This window comes from Nicotiana sylvestris, chromosome 4, assembly GCF_000393655.2.
Source record: "Nicotiana sylvestris chromosome 4, ASM39365v2, whole genome shotgun sequence".
Classification (NCBI taxonomy): Eukaryota; Viridiplantae; Streptophyta; class Magnoliopsida; order Solanales; family Solanaceae; genus Nicotiana; species Nicotiana sylvestris.
The window spans coordinates 167,767,804-167,792,226 of NC_091060.1; the positions used below are offsets into that span (position 1 = coordinate 167,767,804).

Consider the following 24,423-nt stretch of genomic DNA (forward strand, 5'->3'; position numbering starts at 1 on the left):
ATCTGCTTTCTTGCTCTATCTGTGCGCATATTGTGTGAGGACTTGGGACTTGATGCTGCCATAGTGCTTCATTTCGTGCTTTCCATATAATGTATATCAGTGCTGCCAATACAGTTGCAACAAATGTACGACACATTCTTCCTTTTATCCTCCTGGTCATTCTCTTCCACAACCCAAGAATTTCTTTGTTTCTGACTTCTATTCCCATCCATTCTAACATGATATTTAGGTAGGATTGTGAGAGATGAAATTTGAACAGTAGATGTTGCACTGTTTCAGTAGCTTGATTAGATATTACACATTTATCATCCTGGCTGACTCCAATTCTGAATAGTCTCTCCTTTGTGAGGAGTCTATTCTGCATTGCCAACCAACAGATAAAGCTGTTTTTAGGTTCATTAAGTTTACTCCATACCTCTCTGCTACTTGGCCATCCCCTTGTATTCCTCTCCTTCATTCATAGCCACTGCTGATTGAGTACTTCCCAGCTTGTGTAAGCCAACCATTCTCCATATATCCTGCCTTAAATTTATCCCTTATATTACATATCTTCCTCCAGTGCCAGCTACAGTCATTTGGTGGCTTATATTGCCACTATGATTGTCCTTTTATGTAAATATAGTTGACCCACTTTACCCACATATTATCAGCTTTCTGGGCAATGTGCCAAACATACTTAGCCACTGCTGCCTCATTCCATGTGATACACTCTTTGATCCCCAGTCCTTCCATCTGTTTAGGTCTACATATCAGGTCCCAATCTACCAGAGGTGCTCTACTTGTATTGTTTTTACCACCCTATAGGAAATTCCTACAAATGGCTGTGATTTTCTTTAGTATAATCTTTGGAAGTATGAAGATTGATGCCCAATAAGTTTGAGTATGCATCAGTACTGAGTTCACCAATTGCACCTCCCTACATATGACAAGTTCCTGGATGCCCAGCTCCTTATTCTAGTTGTCATTTTCTCAACCAGCAACTCACATTCTGTACTTGATAGCTTCCTAGGGGAAATTGGCACCCCGAGATATCTAAATGGTAGCTTCCCTTTTTTATAACCAGTAAGTTCACACAGGTCAGCTATACTTTGTGCATTCATGTTGGCCCTCTTTTTTAGACTTACTTGCATTCATACTTAGCCCAGATGTGTTTGAAAATGTCATTAGCCCTCTTAGCATAGCTACCACTGACTGAATTGTTCATTTACAAAATAATGGTACATCATCTGCAAAACATAGGTGGTTCAACTTTAGGCTCCTGCACTTGGTGTGATATTCAAACATCTGCATCTCTGTCACCTTCCCCATTATTCTTCTAAAGTATTCTATGCGAATTACAAAAATCAGTGGAGATATGGGATCTCCTTGTCTGAATCCCCTTTCTCCTTTAATACACCCATACATTTCACCATTGATAGCAATACTATACTGAGTGGTCGTGATGCAACCCATTATCCACTTTATGAATCTTTGGGAAAAGTTTAGTGCATGCATCATTTCTTCCACAAAATCTCATTCCACTAAGTCGTATGCCTTCTTGAGATCAATCTTTATTAAGCAGCTTTGGGTAGTATTCTTCCTGTTGTAGAGCCTTATTAGGTCCTGACAAATCAGTATGTTTTGAACAATACTTCTGCCTGCTACAAAGGCACTTTGGTTCTCTGAAATTATTGTGGGAAGCATTTTGGAGATGACCTTATAGATTGCGTTACAGCATGCAATTGGCATGTAATCTCCAACTGAATTAGCATGGCTGCTTTTAGGGACTAATGTGATCACTGTCTTATTAATGACTTTCAGCATTTTCCCCTTTATGAAAAACTACATTACAGCTTCAATCACATCACCCTTTACAATATCCCAACTATCCTTAAAGAATTGACTCCCATAACCATCTAGTCCTGGAGATTTATCCCCAGATATCCCCCATAATGCCTCTTTCACTTCTTCTGAGTTAAACTCTCTTTCTAGCATACTCCTCTGATCATCTTTGAGTATATTGCCTTCCCTGACAAGGCAAGTATTCACTTCCATTAGCTGTACTAGTTCCCAGTAGATCTTTGTAGAATTCAATGAACGTAGTTGCAATCCCCTCTGCTGATGTCTCAATCTGAGAATATTCTGCTCGTGTTCCTCCCGGTCTTCAGCATACTGTGGAACATCTTTGTATTTTGATCTCCTTGTGCTAGCCATTGTAGTTTGCATTTTTGACTTAAGTACTGATTCATGGCTTCTATCCAGCTGTAGCAGTCCTCTGATAGTAGTCTTTCCTTCTTCAGTAGTTCTTCATTCCTTGGATCTTGCTGAATTTCCAGGCTTTTAATTCCTTCATGACTTCCTCTGCTTTCATCTTTACTTCACTAAATTTTTTCTTGTTTAACTTTCTGAGGGTGCTTTTTAAGTTGTCCAATTTCTCTACTAGTTCATACATCTTTGTTCCTCTCCTTTTTGTTTTCCAACCATTAGCAACTCTTTCCCTGAAATTAGGTGCTTGACTCTACATGTTAAAATATTTAAATACTCTATTTTGCTTCTTGTTTCCCTCTTACCAGTTTATCAGTGCAGGGTAATGGTCAAATAGCCCTTCGCTCATAAAGTGCACTTGTGAATCAGGTAGTGCTACCATCCATTCAATACTTACAATCACTCTGTCAATTCTATTGTATACCCTATACTGCCCTTCCTGCTTGTTATTCCAGGTGTAAAATGTTCCTGATGACTTCAAATCCTGCAAGTTGCATTCACCCACACATTTCCTGAAATCCTTTATTTTTGCAAGTGCAATTGGGCTCCCTATTCTCTCATCCATATTGAGTACACAGTTAAAGTCTCCCAACACTGCCCTTGGGCCATTCATTTGATCATATACTTCTTTAATATCTTGCCACAATGGTCTTCTGAGTGCCATGTCATTATAGGCATAGACTATGGTAACCCAGAACTTCCTTCCTGTCCCCATATGCAGCACCTCACAATGCATCAATTGATCTATTACTTTTCTGATACCCCATATACTGAAGGCTTCCACAATAACCAAATTCTTCCCCTAGGATGCTGTGTCAAATTAGTAGTAAATGACCAACCATTACTTAGGTTTAGAGCAGCTTGCTGAGTTCTAGCTCTCTTAACCTTAGTTTCCAGGAGACCAAATAGGCCTATCTTAGCATTGTGCATGACTAACTGCACTTCTTTTTGCTTTTCTGGTCTATTTAGTCCCCTGTTATTACAAAATCCTATTCTAGCCATTATGAGGGGTACCCCATCCTTTCCTCTTTCTGGACCACTATACATTGTCTTCCTTACCCGATTGCATTGCTTCCCTCTTTACTGGCTTTGCCTTCCATTTCTCTATTCTGCATTCCCAGGGTTGCAAAAGCATTCCCTGTTTCAATTGAAGTCTCCTGAGTCTGTACCCTTTTCTTAACATATTTCCCTACCTTGAATCCATTGTTTTCAGCCCCTTTGTTCATTTGCATTTGACCTGCTTGTACTCCTACCCCATTATTCTGGTTAGTCTTCTGTTCCACAATTTTCCCTTTCCCTTTGTTATTCTGTTCACTTCCTTTGTCTTCCTGAACTGCCTTCTTCTCCTGCTTATTACTTACTTCCCTTAGTTGTTTCCTGTATTCAGTTACTTCATGCCCATAATTCTTGCATTTGCTACATAATACCGGCTTCCATTCAAATTGCACCTCCTGCTCTATTATCTTCCCTACTTCATTTTCAAACATAACAGTGGAGGAATATGTTTGGTTAATAGTCACTTCTACCAGCACCCTTGCATAAGCCAGTCTCTATCAGATTTCAATGGCTTCCTTGTTATTCCTGCACTCTTTGTGAGGGCATTTATTCCCCAATAATTATATTTTAGCGGTATAACTGTATTAGCTATGACGAGACAATCTTTGGTTACAATTTTATTCAATCTTAAGCCTACGGGAGAATAGTTTCAGTTCCCACAAGTTCCATCTTTTCAAACAAAGTAAATTTAAAAAATGCAGCGCTTAGGCAAAAAGTGTCAAACTGGCAATCTCAACTATGCAAGAACTCGCAATTGACCATGAGAGCACACAACAAATTTGTCTAGCGGTGTCACTTGGTTTTTATTTAATCGATTAGCACATCATTTCAACTTGTATTTAATAAAATTTCCGACGAAGCTGTGTCACGTGACACCACTTCAATAACGTGTATCCGCCCTTGCCTCATCTTGTTCCTCTTGCTACACATGTACAATATTGAGAAATACTTTAAGAAGATTAAAGTTGTGAAAGAGACTCGTGTTTATTTTTCTGTCATTGAATTTTCATTTGACTATTGGTGTTTCTGACAATTTTCTCAAACTTCTTTTTTGCGGGGATATGAGTTTATTGACATTTTACAAGGTCACTAAAAGTCCCAGCAAAAGCTCATATAAGCTCGAGACCCTTGAAACTTAAATTATTTTTTCAATTGCATACTTTAACTTTGTGGGAGTACTATATATTACCCCTAAACTAGTTTGAATAGGATTTATTAATACTGCGAGATACCATCATTAGATTTAGAGCCAGGCGATGCAACTCACAAACTGCATATACTTTTCTACATCGTGTATTATTTATTTATAAAAAAGGTGAGAAACTCTTAATTTAACATGAGATATTCAAGTTCACTCAATGCAACATTTTCCGCCTCATACATATCTGCTTCATTGTAAATATAAGGTGGACTAATCCAAGGCAAAGTATGACAATAATAAAATTGTATATTATATAAGGTAGTTGACATATATGTAATATTTTGAAAATCTTATTCACAAATTTATTAGGTGTGATTCAACAATATGATAAAGTTTGCATAATTTTAAACTTTAATTTATATGGTCCAAATTGGCAATATATATCAATACACTCGCCGAATGTATGAGTCCATTACAACTATTCAAATTATAATAAAATCATGTTTCTTTTGTTTGTAATAGGAAAGTCATTCAACTATATTTATAGCATTCAGAAGGTCTCTTAATCAAATTCTCAAACTTTCTGGTAGCCAAATACCTATTTTTACCCTCTAAATTTTCAATTTTTATCGTTTCTTTTAACCTCTTTTTAATATTATGATATTGTTTTGCTATTATTAATCTCATCACGGACTTACTTATAGAGCAAATAAATCTTATTTATAGAATAAAAAGGTAAAATGATAGATTTCTTTGCTTTCCTCAAGGCCTTGTTGCAATTTTATTGAGCACAACAAAAACAACAAGGGTCCTTATTGCATGTTTCGGATTAGCAGTTTAGTTGAGAATATCATCTTATTAACGTCTTTACTTGGTTGAATGTAGAATTTATGTTTAATTTCTACTCTAACCTTTTTCTTTAATTTGTTGAGGAAGTTAGCTGCTGCAAGCATGCATGTATATACCAATTTAATTATGGATTGTGTATTCTAATTTAACCTCAGTTTACATTCGATCTGCCTTCATATAGTTTTATTCTTTTGGTTTGTGTTTTTTAAACACTCTCCTTCATATCAGTCATGCGATTTAAATGTGATCGTAAAGGTTGGAATAATTTGATACGGAACACTAACTTTGTCCGGTCGCACTTTGCTCGTTCTCAAGCTCGTCCCTCAGCCACCCGACTCTTATTTCAACTCAAAACATATCCTAAAAAACGTTACTCTCGTACAGAAATGATAACAAGAGTCCTTTTAGCATGTTTAGATCTGTTAGTAGTTTTGTTGAGAACATCGTCCCATTAACGACTTTACTAGTTTGAGTAATGTGGAATAGTATTAGTTTTACTCTTAATTTTTTCTGCAGACAGCTTGTTGTAAACGATTGTTAATTAGGGGTTGATTATGCTTTTTTCAATTTCAGTTTCGACCAATTTTTGTTCTAAATCTAGTCCAGATTTTCACATTAAAACAAATCCTTTTATATATTTTCTTCATTAATTCAGAATAAAATATTTTTTGTGATTCTAGAAGAGGAAAAAACATAAAAATAAAGAAATAAATGAGCGGTTAGAGACGCAAGCATTTCTTCTGTTCCACAAAATTCCAACTTTTTTGTTAGTACGTCTTCTTCCATTTGGTAAATGACAATTATACCCAATGCTATTACACCTACTTTATTAGCACTAGTGATTCTACTTCTGGTCCCTCGTGTCTTTATTTCTTGCCTTTTTTCTTCTTAGAAACAACAAGTGGATGTCTCAAGAGATTCAGTGGCACAAGAGTGGGAAAAAAAACAGGCAAAACACATTTATCCATGAATTTTTGCAAAATTAGTTATTTTGTGTTTCGCTAAAAGTTTGGTATATTAGCTTCTTTTTATATACTTCCTTCGTCAATTTTAATTGATTTTTTTTTGTTATTTTTACATATATTAAAGAACCAACACTTAAGCATTATTTAACAATGAAATTGACCATATTAACCTCAATTTTTTTTATTAAAAATATAATAAATACTTCTAGCCTCTTTACTCCAAGGGCAACTTTAAAAAAAAAAGTTAATTACTCCTTGATATCTGAAAATCAAATATTGTTGACCATACAAAAAAGGCCAAAAATTAATTAAAGTGAACCGAATGGAGTATGTATGTATACCTTTCATTGAGCTTGAAATATTTTAGTTATATTAACCGTTTTAAATTACCACGTAATTAAGGAAAAAAAGGTCCAAAATTCTTCTTGAACTTTACGAAATTGGTCACTCATACCATACTTTTTAAGTTTTTATCGTTGTCTAAGAAGGAAACCAATTTAACAGGAATAAGAGAAAGCACATTTTTAATGTTGTATGATCTTGTTGAGGCGATTCTTTAAATTCTACTTCCATTAAGTTACTGGATTAAAATTTGCTTATATAATTAGTTGTATGAACTTCTCTTTTTATTAAAAAAAAAATAAAAATGGGTAGGGCAAATACGACATTAGTGAAATGTCTTGATCTATAATCACTTGGGTTACCTTTTCTGCCATTTGTGAAATACTCTATAAAGTTTTCTTTTTTCACAACTTCTTTTTATAGAGTTGGCCTTGAATAGGAGAAGGGAAATGAAGAAATTAATAATGGTAATTGTTTCAAGCCATAAATTAGTAGAATTTCATTATTTCAAATAATGAAATTTGTTGGACATTGAATTTGGGTCGCGGGTCACCCATATGGACTGACCCGATATGTTTTTTAAAGGAGATATAATTAAGGGAAGTTACCTAGAGCAGGTTTAACTCCTAAAATAAAACTACCGCACGTTGAGAAGTAAGGGGGAGCGTGGAGATCAACGTGAGTTAGTTTTTCACGGTGGTTTTATTTTCTCTGAGAACTTCTCCTCTTTATAAATCAATGATCCCCTTCTTCAGAGAGAAACACTTTGTGATAATCTCCCTATAAAGATAGAAATACAGTAAAAGAAAGAAAAAGTTATTTAATTCGTGAACAAGAATTTTGTTTCCAAGAGAGACGAAATCGGATTCGGGCAATTGATTGGAACAGATTCTGCAAATATCTTCCGATGTTGTTAACAGGTATACAAATTCTATGTCCCTGTTACTCAAATTTAACTAACAATGGTATCAGAGCGTAAGATTTATTTGATTCCTAGACTGTGACCGAAAAGATTGGATGAATAAATTTACATAGAACAAGTGTTACAGCGATAGGTGATCAAATTTTTTGAGAAAACGATGGCACTTACGGTCCTAATTGTGAGATTCGTTTTGCGGTTTTATTTGTTTATGATATTCCGAGTATTGTTTATTCTCTGAAACACCCAATTTTTTAAAAATAGACGTGTGCTTTGGTGGTGTTACCAAACTGTGACTGGAGAGGTTAAATAGTACTAGTTTCGATTCTCAGAAGTTTTTTAAAGTATTGTCGTACTTCTTACTTTTATTCTGCACTTGCTTATGCCGTAAGTAATAATCTGATAAAATGATCCCGAGTTTCATGCAACTTTTCATTAGCATTTCGAATCAGTTGCTGTTGAAGCCTCGCTCCCTATAAAGCCTTGAAAGTTGTATATTGCACACTTCTACTTTTATAATACATGTGTGGCTTCAGTATTTTAGTGAGACAACACACAAGCAATGATATCATTGTGCCAGTGATTAAGCTTATATATATATATATATATATATATATATATATATATATATATATATATATATATATATATATATAGTTGATTAGCTTAACAATGGAACGGCCAATTTTATGAGAAAGAAACATTGTCTGTTTCAGTGAATTAAAATTAGTTTAGTCATAATCCCTCGATTGATATCTTTCTATAAGTAATTGTGATATATATTGTCACATTGAGTGGTTGTAGCTATTCTTATTGTTTCATTGGTCCTATTTCAGATATGGCTGAACAGGGACAAGTTCGAATTACTCCAAGTGGGAGTTCTCGAAGACAAGGAAGGGGACAACGTAGAAGGGTACGTCGTCGCAGGACTTATTTCTATAATGATTCAGACTCAGAGCCTGAAGTCATCAGGAATGTCCCAAGGGCGAGACAAAATCAGTTAAGGGATTGAAGGGCTGAACGAAGGGAAAGAGAAAAGAAATATATGGAGTTTAAGGAATTTAAGATGGGCCCTGATGTTTCCGTTCCTGAATATGTACACCTTTTTAAGATAAAAAGAGCTGAATTGGCTAATTACGTAGAAATTACTGATTGGGAAGCATTAGCTATTTTAGCGGACAAGAGTTAGTGTTCGATTGGTATATGGATGTCCTAACAAACATGTAAATTGTTATTATGTGTTTTATTTTAATGAAATTTATATTATGTTATTTGTCTCACTAGTTACATACAGTGTTTATTATATCTTTTTGTAATGGATTGACACGTACAAAAAGCGTCATGTTCACGGTGTCAAGCAACATCTAAGCGTAATGTCAAATATGATTGCTCAACTCAAAAGTGCTGGCCATGTTCTCTCTGATGAGCAGCAGGTTCAGGCAGTGATTCGGTCTCTTCCCAATAATTGGGAACATTTGAAGGTTAACTTGACCCACAATGATAGCATCAAAACTTTTGCTGATGTTGCCCGTCATGCGGAGCTTGAAGACGAGCGGTTTGGTGTTGCTAAAGCTGTACCTAATGCCTTTGTGGCAGAATCAAGTGGTACAAAGAAATCAAGCTTCAAGCACAAGAGAAACTGAAAAAATGACGGAAAGGGTAAGGAGACCGGAGAAGGACCCTCCAAGAAAAGAAACAAGCCAAATTCCAAGAAAGGAAAATGGTTGTACAAGAAGACAGACAAAGAGCAAGATGAAGTGTTACAATTGCCCAAGTTCCAGGGCATTTTGCTCGTGAGTGCACTGAGCATTTCAAAACGCATCTCTTAGTGCTATATATGTTTCTAGCACTATTTTACTAACTGAATCTTATCCTGTGTGGATTGTAGATTCAGGGGCCACCGACTATGTGAGTCGCGATAGAGATGTGTTTATAGAGTTTCGTCGAGTTCCACCTAGATCAAAGCATGCATATGTGGGAAATAATGCTAAGCTTGAAGTCAAAGGAATAGGCACTTGCAGAATATACATGCATGGTGGCCGATCTTTGATGTTGCATGACGTCTTATATGTTCCAGAGATTCGACGAAACTTAGTATCTATGTCTATTCTTCTAGATTTAGATTTCAATTTGAACTTTAGTCGTAGTGGTCTTAGAATTACTCAAGACAATATTTTTTATGGTTTTGGACGTCGTTATGATGGTTTTATTGTGTTAGATTGTAATCCTTCTACGTATAACTATTATGTTGACTGTTGTGTTATGGCATGTTATTCTAGTACAATGATGTTGATGTTATTACATGGCGTGAAAGATTAGGTCACATAGGGCAGGATCGAATGAGTAGATTGGCTAAGGAAGGACATCTAGGTCCTTTCTCTAAAATTGAAATGCCAATTTGTGAAAATTGTCTTGCCGGAAAGATTACACGTAAACCATTTGGAAAGGCTAAGAGAGGTGATTTTCCATTGCAATTAATCCATTCTTATATCTATGGTCCAATGAATGTGAGGGCTAGGTCTGGTGCTTTATATTTCATTACGTTCATTGATGATTTCACACGCTTTGGTTATGTCTATTTGATCTCTCATAAATCTGAAGCACTTGAATGCTTTAAGAAATATGTGAATGAAGTTGAGAACCAATTAGACAAAAGGATTAAGACCTTAAGAACTGATAGAGGGCGTGAATATCTTTCAAAAGAATTTGAAGGATTGTGCAATGAAAAGGGAATCACCAGATAGTTAACTATTCCATACACACCTCAACAAAATGGTGTAGTAGAAAGGAGGAATAGAACACTTCTGGACATGATAAGGTCCATGATGGCGCAGACAAATTTACCTATCTCCTTTTGGGGAGATGTGCTATTGACTACAACTTATATATTGAACAAAGTGTCTTCTAAATCAGTTTCTTCCACTCCTTATGAGCTATGGACTGGTCATAAGTCAAACTTAAAGGATTTACGACCTTGGGGTTGTGCTGCATATATAAAAGATTCTTTTAGTAAGTTTGGTAAATTAGGTCCAAAAGGCAAGAAATCTATTTTTATAAGATATTCATAACACTCCAAAGGGTATATGTTCATTGGTGAATTAGAGGATGGAAGTGTTACTGAGATTGAATCGCAAGATGTCACATTTTTGGAAAATGATTTTCCAAAGAAGGGCGAGGTAAAGAATGGAGAGCCTCTTTGTGAAATGTTGAACTCAGATAGTCAGCAAGTATCTTCTAACACAGTTGATAATCAAATTGATCAAGATCTTATTCTTTATCCGAGTGGGAGTGGGAGTGGGAACTTTCAATCCCAAAATCCTTCTGACGAACCTGAATTTCAACTACGAAAAAGTGCCAGAAAAAATATACCCAAACGTATTATATTTTCTTGGTATCTCCCACAGAAATAGATGAGCCAAAGTCTGTGACTGAGGCTTTATCGAGCCTTGTAAAAGATGAGTGGATGAAAGCAGTGAAAGAAGAATTAGAGTCCATGAAAACCAACAAAGTCTGGGATCTAGTTGATCTTCCGCCTGGGCGTAGAGCCATTGGGAACAAACGGGTTCTCAAAGTTAAACACAAAGTGAATGGGTCAATAGAAAGATACAAGGCACGATTGGTGGCAAAAGGCTTTACTCAAGAAGCTGGAATAGATTATGAGGAAACATTTTTACCAGTTGTGAAGTTTACCTCAATTCGCTTACTTTTGGCTATTGTTGCACGTTTGGATTTGGAATTACATCAATGGACGTGAAGACAGCTTTTCTCAATGGAGAACTAAACGAAGAGATCTACATGGAACAACCTGTAGGCTTCATCGTTAAAGGCCAAGAAAAGAAGGTCTGTAAATTGAAAAGACCTATTTATGGCCTGAGGCAATCTTAAAGGCAATGGTATTTGAGATTTCACAAGGAGGTAATCTCATATGATTTCACCATGATCAATGAAGACCATTGTATTTATGTGAAGAAGCCCAATGGGATGTTTGTAATTCTTTCTCTTTATGTGGACGATATTTTATTGGCCTGAAATAATTTGGAGTATTTGAAAACTATCAAGCCATGGCTTTCAAAGTCATTTGACATGAAAGATATGGGCGAGGCTGACTATATCCTTGGAGTTAAGATCCAAAGAGACCGTTCCAAAAAGTTATTGAGTCTATCTCAAGAAACTTATATAAAGAAAATGTTGGAGCGTTTTCGCATGAATGGTTGCAAATCCATGGATACTCCTATAGCGAGAGGTGAAACTTTAAGCCTTGAAATGTGTCCCAAGACTGAAAATGAAAAGAAAGACATGTCTCGAGTTCCATATTCAAGTGTTGTTAGGAGCTTGATGTATGTTATGATGTGTACTCGCCCAAACATTTGTTATATCGTAAGTCTAGTTAGCAGGTATCAATCCAATCCTGGAAGAGATCATTGGAAAGCTGTGAAGAGAATTTTCAGATACCTGAAGGGAACTGCAGATTATTCACTATGTTATAGTGGAAATGATTTATACTTGAGAGGATATACAGATGTTGATTGGGCTGGTGATCGGAATGATAGAAAATCAACATCCGGTTATGCTTTCTTACTTAATGGTGGTACTATATCATGGAAAAGTAAGAAACAAACCTATATAGCCCTTTCAACGATGGAAACTGAGTTCGTGGCTTGTGCATCTGTAGTACAAGAAGTTGTTTGGTTGAAGAGATTCTTTGAGCATTTGGATATTACAAAGAACTCTCAGGGTCCCATGACTCTATATTGTGATAGTCAAGCGGCTATTGCATATACAAAAGATCCAAAGTATCACAACAAGACCAAATACATTGACATCAAGTATAACTTTGTAATAGACATGGTAGCAAGTGGAGAGATAAATTTATAGTACATTCCTACACGAAGCATGATAGCTGATCCTTTTACAAAGGCGATATCTAGAGACCTATTTGAGAAACATGTTATGGCTCCAGGTTTGCAAGGATATGAATTTATTTATGTATTGTAAAACGACTTAAGTATTATAATACACTCATCAATATTTGACTCTTGAATTTGTGCTTATATCTCGTATGCATGTGATGAATATTTTGTTGATAAAGTGTGTCGAACAAGTCGCGAGATTGGCTCTCTCACACGAGCAATCGCCTCTTACTTTAAGAATTGTGAAGAGATGAGACCTTATAGAATCTTGGATAATGTGAGGTTATATTCACTTGTAGAGGTCGGTCATGACAACTAATCAGACTTACGAATTTTATAATTCGATTATGACTTGTTTTGTAAGCCAGATGGAAGTTTCTCTAAGATGATGGTTTGAGGATTATTGAAGTGAGAAACTCAGGTTAGACATTTGGAGGTGTCTAGACCAAAATTTGTACGCTATTGAATGATTAAAAGAGTAAGACACACGCGCCAATATAAGGTGAGAACACCGTAACATGTGTTTCATACCACGTGTGTTATCGACCATGGGATAATGGAAAAATGAATCCCTGCTTCTTCATTGTGTGAGATCCCAAAGAAGTTATATCAACTTTTATAAGAATACCCTTTGACCTTTTACTGTCTCTTGAAGTGTCAATCAGTATTGCTACTTTAGCATGTCACTAGTAGCCATGAGTGATTCGGCAATGAAGTGCTTGTCCAAGAAAGCAGCCGATTTGGAATGGAAAGATTCGAGTAGAAAGGGAAGACGACTAAAATTTAGTAATTTAACCTGTATTCATAGGTCGACCATTACACTTACCATAAGGGTATTGGGTGTAATTGTAGATACAAAGTTAAATATGAACTCGAGTTCGCCTCTTTTCGAGGATGAGGGATCGGATAACTAGCTACTAGAATAGCCAACAATGTCTAGGGTATTGCGGGTAATAATAAGATCCTCATGGTAGTAGTGAATCCTTTCCGCATGTGATTGGATTTCTGCATAGAGCTATTAAACAACCTTAAAGGATGTAAGAATAATGTAGCTCTTAATGCTCGCGGGCCACACAATCTATTTACCAGTATGAATTACGTGTGTTTGGGTCTAGCCCATCATGTGCGAAGTGGGAGATATTGGACATTGAATTTGGGTCGCGGGTCACCCATATGGACTGACCCGACCTGTTTTTTAAAGGAGATATAACTAAGGGAAGTTACCTAGGGAAGGTTTAACTCCTAAAATAAAACTACCGCACGTTGAGAAGTAAGGGGGAGCGTGGGAATCAACGTGTGTTAGTTTTTCACGGTGGTTTTATTTTCTCTGAGAACTTCTCCTCTCTATAAATCAACGATCCCCTTCTTCAGAGAGAAACACTCTGTGATAATCTCCCTACAAAGATAGAAACACAGTGAAAGAAAGAAAAAGGTATTTAGTTCGTGAACAAGAATTTCGTTTCCAAGAGAGACAAAATCGGATTCGGGCAATTGATTGGAACAGATTCTACAAATATCTTCCGCTGTTGTTAATAGGTACACAAATTCTATGTCCCTGTTAGTCAAATTTAACTAACAAAATTGATATTACAATTTTTTTTCTTTTTCAGCTTCAAATATTCTTCTTTTCGGCTTCTAACCAAACAAAACAAAACAAAAACTCGAACTAACTACCTTAGCTTAATTTTAAAAAAAATGGAAAAAAGAAAGTAAACAGAAAAAAAATGAATAGTAACCGTATTAAATATGCAGATATTTTCCCTCTTCACTCCTCGACAACTTTTACGACCAAACTTGAAGGAATAGGCCATATGTTAAGGGTTATTTCAAGTTAATAAAATATTAGTGTATTTGCATTACATTTACCTAGATTAGTTGTTAAAAGTTTTATTTACTAATATCAAGATTTGAGTAGTTTAAATTAAAGATTTAAATATCAGACAAAGTTCTATAAAAAGTTGAGAAATTGAGATAAAATAGTCATAAACTTGGGTCAAAGTGGATTCCTTTTCCCATTCAAAAGCTAGGAGAGATAATATTTTCTACTCTTAACAAAAGACTAAACAGATAAGGAAGAATTTACTCAAAATATAAAGTTTTAAATGATTAATTTTAGTCTAACCTTAAGAGGGCTCTCAATTCGTTAGAAGTGGGCCAAGACACCTTGGCCCGTTCGTGCTATAATTAATTTTAAGGCTATAAGACCTAGTAGTAGTACTAGTAGTTAGGTTATTCTTGTTTCCTGTTGACGTTATGGAGACGCATCAAAATTGTTCTGATGATATAACAATGGAGATATTAACTTTTGTTCCTGCCAAGTCTGTAATGCGATTCAGGTGTGTTTCTAAAACTTGGAATACTCTAACACGACACCCAGACTTTCTCCGCTCGCACTTTGTTCGTTCTCAAGCTCGTCCCTCACTTTTATTTCAACTCCAAACAAATCCTAGAAAACAGCATTGTGATGTGGAAACTAGTGAATCGGAACTACTTTCATTACACCTTGATTACTTTTGCTACAGAGGAGAGATGGTTATTTGCTCAAATCATTGTAATGGCCTTGTTTGTTTGTATAACTATAACGATACTCAAGTTTATTTATTCAATGTCACCACAAAGGAGATGAAAGCTTTGCCACCGGAAATATTTATTAAGAAAATTGCCCACCCATGATATCCTAAGATATTTCTGGGGTTTGATCAGGTGACGGGAAAGTACAAATTGCTTGGTTTTTTTGGTTGTCCATTATTAACTGTGCCCAAAATTCTGACGCTGGGAGTAACAAACTCCTCCTGGAGAATTATCGATCCGTTAAAATATCGCTTAGCTAATTTTTCTATGGAATGTATTTTCCTCAATGGTGTTCTTTATTGGACGGATAGGTACACTTGTGTTGCGTACTTCAACTTTAGCAAGGAGAAGTTTGGACAAATTTTACCCCCACTCCCATATCCACAATGTGATTTCACAGGGTGGAGTAGCATTCAAACTGCATTGTGGGGAAAATTGGCTATGTATTGTCTTTATCGTAAACGCCCAGTTCTTTTGATATACGATGACACTAACAAGGTTTTTATTGCTGCTGAGAAGACGACGAGTATTAATGTTCCATCTGTGTTAATTGGAGGAGAAAAGATTAATAACAAGACAAAAGGAGCATGTGTTTTAGCAACAGCAAGTGTAACTAGTGCCCCTGCTTCTGTCCTTTCCTCCTCAAAGCCTTGTTGCTTAAAATTCGCTAGCAATTTTGCCGAGCACAACAGAAGTCCTTCTATCAAGTTTATTTATGTTAGCAGTTTTATTGAGAACATCTTTCCATTAACATCTTTACTAGTTTGAACAATGTAGAATATTAAGTTTCAGTTTCTTCCCTAGTTATTTCTGCAGAAAGTTAGCTGTAAAAACTGGTTGCACCTATTTCTACCAATTTAATTATGGATCATGCATTCTTATTCAATTTCAGTTTCAACCAGGTTTTGTTCTAAATTGATATACATTAGGTTAAATGTCTAAACTTATCAATATGGCAAGTATAAATGGCTTAAAACAAGAAAATCTGTGTACTTCTATTATATGAATTGTTAGCCCCGGACGACTTGGAACAACATTTTGTTTCCAACGGCCGAGAAAAGGGAACATACTATTTTATGCTAACATCTTGTTTGGATGGTTGTTATTGTATCGTATTGTTACTTTAAATACGATGTTTGTTTTGATTGTTATTTAAATTTTATTGTATCGTATCGTTAAATCTGTCGTTACATAACTGCGAAATGTGCCATTTTATGTAAATTTGGTGTGGTTGTATCGTTACCTTGTCTTTTTCTCTCAATCTCACCCTTCATCATTATTACATAATTTTAGTTTATCTGCTTTTTTTATATAATAATTTTATCCTGTACCATAATTTTTCTTTATAATATTGCAAGTTTATTCGTCAAATTGTTGGTGCGTGATATCATGAAACGATGGCAAACGACACAATTTAACCAAATATTGTATTTATCAAACGATACGGTACAATACAATATAGTACTATATGATACATTATGAAACGATATGTATAACAACCGATACAGTTTTGGAGTTGTTAGTGGTTTTTGCACGGATAGCATGGATATTAGCAGTGGCGGAGCTGGGAAAAATATATTATGTAGGTAGGTAAAAAAGATAAATTATATGTATATATACTATGTATTGACTCCCCTTAATTTCCTGATATGTTTACTTTTATATATTATGACATCCCTTAACGAGAATTTTAGCTCCGCCGCTAGATATTAGAAAACAGAAAAATAAACGTTAAGTTTCAATTTGATATAGATGCATGTTAATAACTTAAGAGCGGTAAAATATGAACGAGACTTGCCTTGACTATGATGCATATTGCATTGTCATCTATGCAACTCTGCTTTCTGCTAACATGAGTGAGGTGGGTCGGTGGTGGAACTAGGATTTTATATATAGGAATGATACCCAACACACCAAGTTTTGGTGGGATTTCTCTATACTTTTTTTAGGTTGATTACGGCCCGACCCTTTTGCTTTCCAAATAGTTGGGCAGGAAATTTTAAAAATATTTAATAAGGTTTAACTAAAAAAGTTAACTTATTTGGGCAGTCCTTTATTTGCTGATGATTGAACCCCCAATATTACTCCTGAAGGCATTGAAGCAGGCTTCCTTGGCGTACGAGGGTGCCAGGTTATGGTTCTATCATGTTCTTGGATCACTCAATGGTGGAGGATTACAGTGAGGGATAAACTCCCGAAACATGGAAAATTCGCTATTACACACTTATTTTTTAAGTTAATGAATGTTGCGTTATCTTGACTTCAATACTATTACACATAATTCTATTTTTTTATATATATTTTTATTGATAGACGCAAAAAATATGTGTTTCTTCCACAAAATTCCAACTTTTTTGTTAGTATGTCTTCTTCCATTTAGTAAATGGCAATTATGCCCAATGCTATTACACCTACTTTATTAGCACTAGTGATTCTACTTCTGGTCCCTCATGTCTTTCTTTCTTGCCTTTTTTCCCCTAGAAACAACAAGTGGATGTCTCAAGAGATTTAGTGGCACAAGTATCATAATTTAAACTTTAGTGCATGAGAGTGGAAACAAAAGAAATTTTAATAAATTTTGCGGTAGAAGCAGAGGCGGCCCTTCCATAAAGCAAGTAAAACAACTACTTTATGCCTCATATTTGTGGGGGACCCATTTTTTTGTTACATCTAATAGACTATGTATAAGTTTAAAAAAGAGTTAATTATGTAAAGTGAAAAACTTTGATTTCTTTCTTAAAGAAATATAGAGAAGAAGGATTTGCAACTGCTATGATTTATACCAAGAAAATTGCATTTGAAATGGATATCGAACCCGAATTTCGTAAGAAACGTGTGATATATAGCAAGTAACAATTTGATGCGAATGTTGATAATGAAATCTCAAAATCTTTCGAAGAGTCTTTTAGAGTTGATTAATTTTATACATAATATACAAGGCTATTTTTTCATATCAAAATAGATTTGAACAATTCGAAACATATGAAAATATTTTTAGTTTAGTATTTGACAGTAAAAACTAAGATCACTAGATGTTAAAAATTTGAAAAATATATTGCCTTAAGCTTGAATGTTCCTTAAAGCATAATAATCAATTCTATATTGATGGTCTAGATTTATTTTCTGAATTAAAAGTATTAAGAAAATAGTACAATTAGAGGATAACAGTTTAATTGATACACTTAATCAAATAAAAAGATTTTATTCTTTTCCAAATGCCTAAATTGCTTATGGAATAGTGTTCATAACTCATGTTACTGACGCTTTAGCGGAAAGGAGTTTTCAAAATTAAAATTAATAAAATCTTATCTAAGAACAACAATGTCACAAGAAAGGTCAAATGGATTAGCTATATTATCAATTGAAAAATACTTATTATGAGTCATTAATTATAAAAAAATTATTAATAACTTTGTATCTATAAAAGCTTAAAAAATAAGACGTCAAATAAATAATTTAAAAAAAATTAAAAAGTTAAGGCCCCTTGTAAAGTTTGGCTTTAGGCCACAAAATTGGTCGGGCCGCCCCTGGGCAGAAGTGTGAGCTTTTATTAATAAATTTTTTTAATTGCCAATAATGGGAATGAAAAAGAAAATTACGCTAAAATAGTAATACTAAATTAATATACTTTTAATATCGAATCGGGATGAACTAGGATAGAAATAAAGCATCAGCTGATAATAGGTGAATTGGACTATAATTAGGCCCTAAAGAACCACCTTCTTGTATAGTTTTTAGGGTAAAAAGTGATAACAAAATGCTCTGATTAGTGTTTTTCATGCGTTGCAGGCTATATACAATAAAAGAGGTCTATGGAGTACTTTTGGGATCAATTACGGAGAAAAAGAGGTTAATCGTACAATATCCGCTAAGTGCACCACGCGAAGGCAGCAAAACCAGAACTGGAAATGGACTGTCACGGTCCCGGCGTAACCGCGGTCGGACCGCGGCAGAAGGCTGTTGCAGATTCTGAGAGGCTAGTTGGCTGCGGTCCTGGCGTAACCGCGGTAGGACCGCGATAGGAAGCGGAAAATTGAGGGACTGAAGTGCAAAACACGGGATTTTTAGCTCAATACCCTATATTAAATAATAGAACTCGCCCAATGGAGGCATGTAATGTTTTACAGAGTACTTTGGCAAGAAAAACAAGTGTGAGAGATCACCCAAAACATCATATTTTCTTCTTCTCTTTATTTTTCTGGCAATTTTGATCATGAATATTTTCATAGTTTATTTACTCATTGTCATGAGTAGCTAAATCCTTTGTCTAGGGTTTTAATGGAACCTATTGAAGGATGAACTTCTTGATTATGTTAATATAGTTTGCCAGTTTAATCTCTATTTGTTCAACTACGTGTTTGTTGTAGTTAATTGACAGGATCCTCAATTAGTTGTGCCTAATTAGTGTGCATAACTCGGGAGAGAGTGCATATTTAGGTAATTGTTGAACAACATCACTCCCAAAGTATAAGAGGGATCTATAATTGCGGGTTTAAAGGCGGGATTAGGGATAACGAAGTCTTGGGTGCAATCTAAAGTAAACTGTAATAAACAAAGCCAGCTAGCGTATCTCGGGAGAGTGCGTCTAGTAAATTATCATGATTACTCGGGAGAGATTCACGGTAAAAAGAGTGTTCATGGTTGATAGAGATGTGTTGGTAAATCTATATGAAACATAAACAGAAGGGATTCCATCAATAGGGGAAATCACTACCTTAGAACCTTCTCATTATTGTTCACAACTTAAGCATATTTAGTTTACAACTGTTTATTGACTTTCAATCTTAATTATTAAATATACCATCAACTGTTATTCATAACGTTTGGGGAAGTTGATTCTAAAGAATTTAGTAAGCCCAGCGAAAGTAATTGATTGGTTAATTCTCTGTAGATTCGACTCTGGGCATAAATACTCAGGTTATATTTGCAACATCCGCATTGTCCTTTTATAAGGCATAGTTGGGCGTGATCAAATTTTGGCGTCGTTGTCGGAGACTTAATGGTGTTATCAATTACAATTGAAAGAAGTGCATGCCTAGAAACTCATCGAGATCTGGTGAAGTATTTGAAGCATTATCAGATCCCGAGAAAGTTTTCAAGGCCTTGAATCGGGCTAATCGGAAAAACAAACAACAACCAACAACTGCACAATTCGAAACAGTCATGAGGGATCACGAGGAAAACCCAGAGGTACCAATAGTGCCAGAGGCTGCTCTCTATGACTGTGCACAACCCACAGCTGAAAATCTGTCCACAGCCATTGTAGTTCCGCAGATACAGGCTGAGTCATTCCAAATTACGAATAACATGTTGCACTTGTTGCAGAACAAGGGACTATTTTTGGGGTCGCAAGTCGAAGATCCTCAGCAGCACTTGAAGAACTTCCTCTCTATCTGCAAAACCCAAAGGCTGCCCAACGTAACTCCTGAAGCAATCAAGCTGTTATTGTTTCCATTCTTAGTGACAGGAGCTGCCCAGACTTGGCTAAACTCACTTCCCATAAATTCTATAACAACTTGGGATGAGTTAGTCAGGCAATTCCATAACAAGTTCCACCTACCCAATAAGACTGCTCAACAAATTGATGAAATTTTGAGTTTTAAACAGAGACCAATGGAGACACTGCATGAAATATGGGAGCGCTTTAAAGGGATGCTGGTTATATGTCCGTACCATGGTATTCCAGATCTGATGTTGGGGCAGCGGTTTTACATGGGATTGTCAGATAGCGTGAAGAACATTGTTGATGCTTCAGCTGGTAGAGCATTTTTGAGCAAAACATGGAGAGAATGCCAGAGTTTGCTCGACAAGATGGCACAAAATTCGGGATGGACAACCAGGAATGCATCTATCACTCCAGTGGTTCACTCAGTGCCCTTAAATCCATCCAACTCTATGGCTGAAAATATGGACACCTTATTGACACAGATGAGTATACTCACCAAAAAGGTGGAAGAGTCAGGGCAGAAGCAGCAGGTACACATCGTAGATACTACCAATGGGGGCTTGTGTGCATCTTGCATTAGTCAGCCAATCGGTAACCAATGGAATGCAGAACATGATCATCACCACTACCCTGAAGACATGAATTGTGTGTCTAATTATGGAGGCCAGAGATAGGGTGGTCAGAATTGGGGCCAACAAAATCAGCATTACAGGCCAGTCCATCCACAGTTCAATAATGGAAACATGGGAGATATGAGACCCCCTAACAATATGGCACCTTACCCAAAGCCACAGGGATATAATAATCAGAATCAGCAGCAGGGGTATCACCCTCCTCAGCAGCAGCATGGTGGAAGGCAGGAAGATGGGTTTGCTAGACTTGAGGCAATGATGCAGCAGGTTATTGGGTCTAATGCAAAGATTAATGAGAGAGTGGATGCACATGATGCAGCAATCAAGAATATTGAAGTGCAGGTGGGCCAAATTTCTATGTCTCTGAACAATCGTCCTCATGGGATACTACTTGCAGACACCTAGATAAATCCAAAAGATCAAGGCCCAAAGCAGCTGATGGCGGTAAGTCTACGTAATGGTAGAGATCTGGATGTAGAGCAAGAGAGGGCTCGAGAAACTAGAAAAGATGAGACACTTATACCAGTGCCCATTGAGCTGGATGAGTCAACGAAACTGACGGAGGTTCTAGTCCAGCCTGCCCAGAAAAAAAATAGCATTCAGAATGCGATCGAGAAAGAAGCTGAGACAGTCCAGGAACCTGTAGTTGATGTAACAGCTGATAAGGATCAATCCCAGTTGATTGGGAAGAAGAGACCTCCTGCACCTTTCCCTTAGAGGTTGACTAAGTACCAAAAGGAGGAGCAATACAAGAAGTTCTTCGAAATGCAGAAACAAATCTAGGTAAACATACCATTGATTGAAGCTTTGAAGGAGATGCCTAGGTATGCAAAAATGATGAAAAACTTGATGTCCCGAGTTTGATTTCCAAGACTTAGCCACAGTTACTCTTACTCAGACATGTAGTGCAGTGGTGACTAGACCAATTGCTGAAAAGCTGTCTGACCCAGGGAGCTTTACAATTCCATGCGCTATTGGTAATTTTGCTTTTGCTAAAGCACTGTGTGATTTAGGGGCCATCATCAATATTATGCCCCTAGAAATTTACAAGAGGTTGGGCATTGGAAGAGCTAGACCCACCTCTATGTTGTTGCAGCTGGCTGACAGGACAGTGAAACGACCCTCTGGTATCTTAGATGATGTGCTAATTCAGGTAGGGAAATTTGTGTTCCCTGCAGATTTTGTGATCTTAGAATGCAGAGTGGATGAAGAGATTCCCATAATTTTGGGAAGACCATTCTTGGCCACAGGGAGAGCTCTCATTGATTGTGAAACCGGGGAGCTCAAGATGAGATTGAACGATGAGGAGATAACATTCAATGTGTAGAAATCTATGAGGCGACCAAGTGAATTCGCCAATTGTTCTCTTATTGATGTCGTGGATGTAATCGTAGAGACTGATGATGAGGTGCTAACCATTGAGGACCCCCTTGCTGCATGTTTAATGAATTTGGATAAGGTGAATGGAGAGGAGCTGGCAGAATGGGTGTTGGCATTAGAGGGTAAAGGGTTCTGGGATAGAACTCTAGAATTTGAGCCCTTGCACTTGGAAAATCGAGAGACTCCTCCAGCCAAGCCATCTATCGAAGAACCACCAAAGCTGAAGTTAAAGCCATTGCCCAACCATCTCAGGTATGAATTCCTTGGACCTAACTCCACATTACCTGTTATTATCTCATCTAGTTTGTTAGATGTGCAGGTGCAACAACTCTTAAAGGTACTTAAGGAGTGCAAGACTGCCATTGGGTGGACCATGGCAGACATAAAGGGGATCAGCCCCGCCTACTGTATGCACAAAATTCTACTGGAAGAGGGACACAAACCTTCCAGGGAACACCAAAGAAGGCTGAACCCTAACATGAAGGAAGTGGTAAAGAAGGAAGTAATAAAGTGGTTAGAGGCGGGAATTATCTTCCCTATCTCTGACAGTAGCTGGGTTAGCCCAGTTCAATGTGTACCTAAAAAGGGTGGCATGACGGTAGTTAAGAATGATAACAATGAATTGATCTCTACAAGAACAGTCACGGGCTGGAGAATTTGCATGAATTATAGAAAGCTAAATCTAGCCACCCGGAAAGACCACTTCCCACTTCCCTTCATTGATCAGATGTTAGACAGACTGGTAGGGAGGTCACACTTCTATTTTTTGTACGGGTACTCAGGATACAACCAGATCTCCATTGCACTGGAGGACAGAGAGAAGACCTCTTTCACTTGTCCTTATGGCATTTATGCCTTTTGGAGGATGCCCTTTGGCCTATGCAACGCACCCGCCACATTCCAACGGTGCATGATGGCCATATTCACTGACATGGTAGATGACATAATGGAGGTGTTCATGGATAACTTCTCAGTGGTGGGGAATTTATTTGATGAGTGCCTGATAAATATGACGCATGTGCTGAAACGGTGTATCGAGACTAACTTGGTTCTGAACTGGGAGAAGTGTCACTTCATGGTACAAGAAGGCATAGTCTTTGGGCACCGGGTGTCAAGCAAAGGAATTGAGGTGGATCATGCTAAAGTGGATGTAATAGCAAAGCTACCTCCTCCAGCTTCAGTCAAAGCAATCAGAAGCTTCCTTGGGCATGGCGGTTTCTACCGGAGATTCCTTAAAAGACTTCTCAAAAATTATCAACCCTCTCTGTAAGTTGTTAGAAAAAGATCTCCCTTTCTTGTTTTCTGATGATTGTAGGGTAGCATTCGAGGAGTTGAAAAAGAGACTGGTCACAACACCTATCATTGTTGCCCCCAACTGGGAGCAACCATTCGAACTCATGTGTGATGCCAGTTGTGAGCACGTGATTTTTGCCCTAAATATGATTATTCCCAAAATCCCAAACAAAATAATTTTTCTTTATTTTTACAATTGTTTTGCATTTTGGTGTCATTTTCTGATGATTCTTGCATTCTATTTGCGCATGTTAATTCTTATAAAATACAAAGAATAGGCATTTGCCTTTAGGTTTTAATTTTTATATTTAGTATCAATTAAGGGATAATTGGTTTAGAACAAAGCATGAAAAATCACAAAAATTAGCTCACTTTTGCATTTTAATGATTTTTATTGTGAATTTGTCATGAAATAGTTTTTGAACAATTTTAGGAATTAATTAGTCTTTGTTTTGAAATAATTAGGATTTTTATGTTAGTTTTACATCTTTATCAGAATTAAAAAAAAAGAAGAAAAGAAGAAGAAAGTATTTAAAAATAAGAAAAGGAAAAAGAAATAAGGAGTAGAAATTTGGTCTTGATGGAAGACCCAAAATTTGGGCCAATTTGTTGGATTTTTCAGGCCCAAACGCCTTAAATCCGTTCCAAATCAGCCCAGCCCAAGTCCCCAACCCG

General features: G+C 36.5%; 1 protein-coding gene across 1 annotated transcript; it reads left to right on the forward strand.

Annotated features, from left to right (window-relative positions):
* Window positions 1–11,608: 11,608 nt before the first annotated feature.
* On the forward strand, window positions 11,609–12,391 carry LOC138890488 (secreted RxLR effector protein 161-like). The gene has a single exon (XM_070173878.1). It carries the CDS (start codon window positions 11,609–11,611, stop codon window positions 12,389–12,391), a length of 783 nt encoding a protein of 260 aa, XP_070029979.1.
* Window positions 12,392–24,423: the final 12,032 nt, after the last annotated feature.

Bases quoted from the DNA above. Each gene is read 5' to 3' on its own strand.
- LOC138890488 (XM_070173878.1), top strand. From the start codon at position 11,609: ATGGGCGAGGCTGACTATATCCTTGGAGTTAAGATCCAAAGAGACCGT.